At 41.4% G+C, this 6000-nt stretch overlaps 1 protein-coding gene across 3 annotated transcripts in view; it reads right to left on the bottom strand.

Moving 5' to 3' along the window:
* Window positions 1–401: 401 nt before the first annotated feature.
* dixdc1a (DIX domain containing 1a) overlaps window positions 402–6000 on the bottom strand; it is a 52127-nt gene continuing 46528 nt past the window's right edge. For all 3 annotated transcript variants that reach the window (XM_061878057.1, XM_061878056.1, XM_061878058.1), the window contains 2 exons: window positions 2730–2838; window positions 402–2480 (listed from right to left, as the gene is read on the bottom strand). In XM_061878057.1, coding sequence (XP_061734041.1) covers window positions 2397–2480; window positions 2730–2838 — 193 coding nt within the window. In that variant the 3' untranslated portion in view covers window positions 402–2396. The remainder of the gene's footprint in view (window positions 2481–2729; window positions 2839–6000) is intronic.

Below are 6000 nucleotides of genomic sequence, written 5' to 3'. Positions count from 1 at the left end.
ACATTTCCGGCTTTGTTGTTGTTTCTGGATGAGGAGATGCTGCTCCGTTCTTGATTGAAGTAAAGTCTGAATGTCATTAAAACAGTTAGCGCCATCTTTTGACACTTCTTCCACTCCCGTCCTTGCACGCTACACCGCTACAACAAAGATGACGGGGAGAAGACCCTGTCCAAGGTGAGCCACGTAAATAAGACCGCCCACAAAACGGCGCATCCTGAAGAGACTGTCAGAAAGCGACTTGAAGATGATGTCTAAAACATCATCTATGCAACATTTGGACCAAAGAACCACATACAAAAGAGGCCTGGGTTGCATATGAAAAATTTGGAATTCCACTGTTCACATTGACATGAAAAAAATCTAATACAGGTCACATATGGCAATAACGGACAGCAAAATGATCCATGCAACAATTGATGTTTATTTAAATATTGGCTGGAAGTAAAAAGGCAAACTATTTGGCAATCAGGAACTTGTGGAAAATGGCAGTGAACATCCTTTCATTATCTCAACTCTGTTACTCATCGTGGAACTCTTTTAGCTAATTAACTGGCGTCGAGTGTCTTAAAGGGGAACATTATCACCAGACCTATGTAAGCGTCAATATATACCTTGATATTGCAGAAAAAAGACCATATGTTTTTTTAACTGATTTCCGAACTCTAAATGGGTGAATTTTGGTTAATTAAACGCCTTTCTGTTTATGGCTCTTGTAGCGATGACGTCAGTATGTGACGTTGCCTAGGTAAGAAACCCGCCATTTTCATTTTTTCAAACACATTACAAACACCGGGTCTCAGCTCTGTTATTTTCCGTTTTTTAGACTATTTTTTTGGAACCTTGGAGACATCATGCCTCGTCGGTGTGTTGTTGGAGGGTGTAACAACACTAACAGGGAGGGATTCGGGTTGCACCACTGGCCCGAAGATGCGCAAGTGGCAAGAAATCTGCCACCAGACCCCCATTGAATGTGCTGGAGTGTCTGCACATTTTACCGGCGATGCTAAGACAGACATGGCACAGAGATGTATGGATAACCTGCAGATGCATTTGCAACGACAAAGTCAACGAAATCACAAAGGTGAGTTTTGTTGATGTTGTTGATTTAAGTGCTAATCAGACATATTAGGTTGCGGCATGACTGCCAGCTAATCGATGCAAACATGCTACGCTAATTGATGCTAACATGCTATTTACCGGCGGTGCTAAAGCAGACATGGCACAGAGATGTATGGATAACCTGCAGATGCATTTGCAACGATAAAGTCAACAAAATCACAATGGTGAGTTTTGTTGATGTTGGTGACTTATGTGCTAATCAGACATATTAGGTTGCGGCATGACTGCCAGCTAATCGATGCTAACATGCTACGCTAATCGATGCTAACATGCTATTTACCGGTGGTGCTAAAGCAGACGTGGCACAGAGATGTATGGATAACCTGCAGATGCATTTGCAACGATAAAGTCAACGAAATAACAAAAGTGAGTTTTCTTGATGTTGGTGACTTATGTGCTAATCAGACATATTTGGTCGCGGCGTGACTGCCAGCTAATCGATGCTAACATGCTACGCTAATCGATGTTAACATGCTATTTACCGGCGGTGCTAAAGCAGACATGGCACAGAGATGTATGGATAACCTGCAGATGCATTTGCAACGATAAAGTCAACGAAATCACAAAGGTGAGTTTTGTTGATGTTGTTGACTTATGTGCTAATCAGACATATTTGGTCGCGGCGTGACTGCCAGCTAATTGATGCTAACATGTATGTACATTTGAAACTATATTACATTTCCTTCCACTTACCAATCGACGGATTTAAGTTGCTCCAGTGTCACAAGATGCGAAAGTCCTGATCGTTTGGTCCGCACATTTTACCGGCGATGCTAACGCAGCTATTCGGCCATGCTATGGCTATGAATAGCGTCAATAGCAATTCGCTCAATAGCTTCAGTTTCTTCTTCAATACTTTTATACTCCAACCATCCGTTTCAATACATGCGTAATCTGTCGAATCGCTTAAGCCGCTGAAATCCGAGCTAATGTCGCTATATCTCGCCATTGTTTGTTTACATTGGCAGCACTGTGTGACGTCACAGGGAAATGAACAGTGTCTTGGCCGAGAGCGAAAAAGAAAAGGCACTTTAAAGCTTTTTTTAGGGATATTCCGGGACCAGTAAAATTTTGAAAAAAACTTCAAAAAATACAACTGATTTTTATTGTTTTTAACCCTTTTGAAATTGTGATAATGTTCCCCTTTAACGAGCATTCCTTGACATGAAACATTCAACCGTTTATTTTCAGTCCGTTGGTCCCGAGTATTTCCATTCAAGTTTGGATTTGATAGACACAATTGAAGGTTTTTTTTTTTTTTTTTTGGTGGGGGTCTTCTACTTCCTCTCTCCATGGTCCTCCTCTACCCAAGCTACAATCTTCCCCTCCCAGCCGGGCACCACTGCTCCGTCCTGGAATACCTGCGGATAGAACCCAGCCTTGACATATCCGAGAGAGAAGAACTGGCGTATGTAATTCAGGGAGGTCGATGAAAGAAAGCAAAGATGACGGCTCAGCGTAAGTAAATCTTTTTGAAAAGGGAAGAGGATCGCTTCCTGCGGTGTTTTGAAGCCGACGTGCAGGCGGCGCTATTATTGGCACGACACGCTTTTCATATTTGCTTACGCTCGAGGTGATGTGAAACACGTGTCACGGCTCTCTCCGCCTACCTCCTCTTTGACGGTGCCAAACTCCGGGTCGAGAGCTTTGAAGTGGTATCTGAAGCTGCCTTGTCTGTCCACGGCCGCCTTGAAGTCTCGCAGCGTCACTTCTCCCAACCTGCAGGAGCACGGCGGCAGTCGTGATTGGTGCAGACTTAGTCGCCATCAAACGTTTACATCCAAAGATATTATACTTTTTTGTTTCATCTGGCATCACATTAGGGGTGTAACGGTACACAAAAATTTCGGTTCGGTACGTACCTCGGTTTAGAGGTCACGGTTCGGTTCATTTTCGGTACAGTAAGAAAACAACAAAATATTCATTTTTTGGTTATTTATTTACCAAATTTGTAAACTAAGGCTTTATCCTTTTAACATTGTGAACACTATAATAATTTTACCCTTTTTAATCCACATTAAACTGCCTCAAGTTGTTTACATTAAATAAAATGACAAAACCTTTCTTCTACATATAAAAAGTGCAACATTAAACAGCTCCAAGTCAACTCATCATGCTTAATTTATTACAGCATTTGGGAAGCCTTTTATTATGTAAATCAGGGGTGCCCACACTTTTTCTGCAGGCGAGCTACTTTTCAATTGATCAACTTGAGGGGATCTACCTCATTTATATATATCATTTATATTTATTTATTTATGAAAGAGACATTTTTGTAAACAAGTTAAATGTGTTTAATGATAATACAAGCATGTGTAACACATATAGATGTCTTTCTTTCACGAAGACAAGAATATAAGTTGGTGTATTACCTGATTCTGATGACTTGCATTGATTGGAATCAGACAGTAATGATGATAAGGCCCACATTTTCAAATGGAGGAGAAAAAAAGTTGTCCTTTCTGTACAATACCACATGAAAGTGGTTGGTTTTTGGCATCTAATTCATCCAGCTTCCATACACTTTACAAGAAAAACATTGGCGGCAAATTCCGTAGCTTGCTTGATTGACATTCACGGCACCCGAGGGTCTTGTGAGATGACGCTGGCTGCTGCCAGTTCATTATTATGAAAAAATGACAGAGAGGAAGGCGAGAAACACTTTTTATTTCAACAGACTTTCGCGCCGTCCCTTCCATCAAAACTCTAAAGGCCGACTGCACATTTCCTATCTTCACAATAAAAGCCCTGCTTCATGCTGCCTGCGCTAACTAAATAAGAGTCTCGGAAAGCTGGCGTGCACAGGTGATGTGCACGCCAGCTTTCTGAGGGATCGCTTGTGCACGCCAGTTTTCCGAGACTCTGTATTTAGTTAGCACAGGAAGCATGAAGCAGGGCTTTTATTGTGAAGATAGGAAATGTGCTGTCGGCCTTTAGAGTTTTGACGGAAGGTACGGCGTGAGAGTCTGTTGAAATAAAAAGTGTTTCTCGCCTTCCTCTCGGTCATATTTTCATAATAATGATCTTGCAGCAGCCAGCGTCATCTCACAAGACCCTCCGGTACCGTGAATGTCATTTAAGTGACGTCTTGGTGAAGATTGATGATCACTAATTTTTAGGTCTATTTTTTTAAAAGCCTGGCTGGAGATCGACTGACACACCCCCCGCAGTCAACTGGTAGCTCGCGATCGACGTAATGGGCACCCCTGATGTAAATGTTATATTTTTGTCAACATGTGATAGCAGGGACCCTGCCATTCAAAACTAGGCTGCTACATTACTAATGATTCATGTAACTATAGCAGAAAAAAATAGTACAACAGCAATAGGATTGACTATTCATCCCTGAACACCATGGAGTTCAATGCAATAACACAGTGGTTTTCAACCTTTTTTCAGTGATGTACCCCCTGTGAATTTTTTTTAAATTCAAGTACCCCCTAATCAGAGCAAAGCATTTTTGGTCATCAGTTTCTTAAATTGTATAACAGTGCAAAGTATTGCTCATTTGTAGTGGTATTTCTTGAACTATCTGGAAAAAAAGATATAAAAATAACTAAAAACTTGTTGAAAAATAAACAAGTGATTTAATTATAAATAAAGATTTCTACACATAGAAGTTATCATCAACTTAAAATGCCCTCTTTGGGGATTGTAATAGAGATCCATCTGGATTCATCAACTTCATTCTAAACATTTCTTCACAAAAAAAGAAATCTAACAACAATGTTTATGGAACATGTCCACAAAAAATCCAGCTGTCAACACTGAATATTGCATTTTTGCATTTCTTTTCACAGTTTATTTTGTTGAAGTGTTATTCAATAAATATATTTAAAAAGGATTTGTGAATTGTTGCTATTTTTAGAATATTTAAAAAAAAATCTCACGTACCCCTTGGCATACCTTCAAGTACCCCCAGGGGTACGCGTACCCCCATTTGAGAACCACTGCAACAACAGACAGAAAGGTCTTTGCAGCCCCTAACACACACACACACACACACCGCAAAATGAGCTAACGTTACGCTAAAAGCTAACTAGCCTTCACCTAAAGCCAGGACTGCGAATGAGCTGCAGAGCTGCAGTTTAAGTTTCTAGAAGGTCAACAGGCTCATAGTGGTGTTTAGAAAGTAGTTGACTTGGAAGTGTTTATTATCATTTGGGGAGAGTTCGCTGCTCTCCTGCTAAACGAATATCTGCTTGACGCTAAAGCATTGACAACATGCGTTCTGAATACGCTGATTGGCTTTGTATGTAACCAATCAGATGGTTGTGTGGGCGGGACAATGCTTGCTGTTGAGTCGGAGGCAGAAAGCAGAGCAGCTTGTGAAGACTTACCAACTCGTTGAACCGAAACCCCCGTACCGAAACGGTTCAATACAAATATACGTACCGTTACACTCCTACATCACATGGATGAAGATAAGATCTCCTGGAGGAAAGTTCTGTGGTCAGATGGAACAAAAATGGAGCTGTTTGGCCGTAATACCCAACAATATGTTTGGAGGAGAAAAGGTGAGGCCTTTAATCCCAGCAACGCAATGCCTACCGTCAAGAATGTTGGTGGTAGGATTATGCTCTGGGCCTGTTTTGCTGCCAATGGGACTGGTACTTTAAATGGGACAATGAAAAAGGAGGATTACTGTAAGGTCCAAACACTGATGACATCTCTTAAACAAGACAAGACGCAAGGAATTAAACAGAGACAGAATTTAATTTAGCTCAATGAGAAGAAACGCGTAGACACTGTACCCTTGCACAGTGTCTCAACACGCTCCTGACGAGGATAGTCATGTCACACATCAAGAAGACCATCCCAGACACACTGGACCCTCTCCAGTTTGCCTACCGGCAGAACCGGTCCACTGAGGATGCGGTC

The sequence above is a fragment of the Nerophis ophidion genome, linkage group LG18 (genome assembly GCF_033978795.1).
Source record: "Nerophis ophidion isolate RoL-2023_Sa linkage group LG18, RoL_Noph_v1.0, whole genome shotgun sequence".
In the NCBI taxonomy this organism is placed as follows: domain Eukaryota; kingdom Metazoa; phylum Chordata; class Actinopteri; order Syngnathiformes; family Syngnathidae; genus Nerophis; species Nerophis ophidion.
The sequence above is the reverse complement of the archived record's forward strand: the minus strand, read 5'-3'. Positions and strand labels throughout refer to the sequence as shown.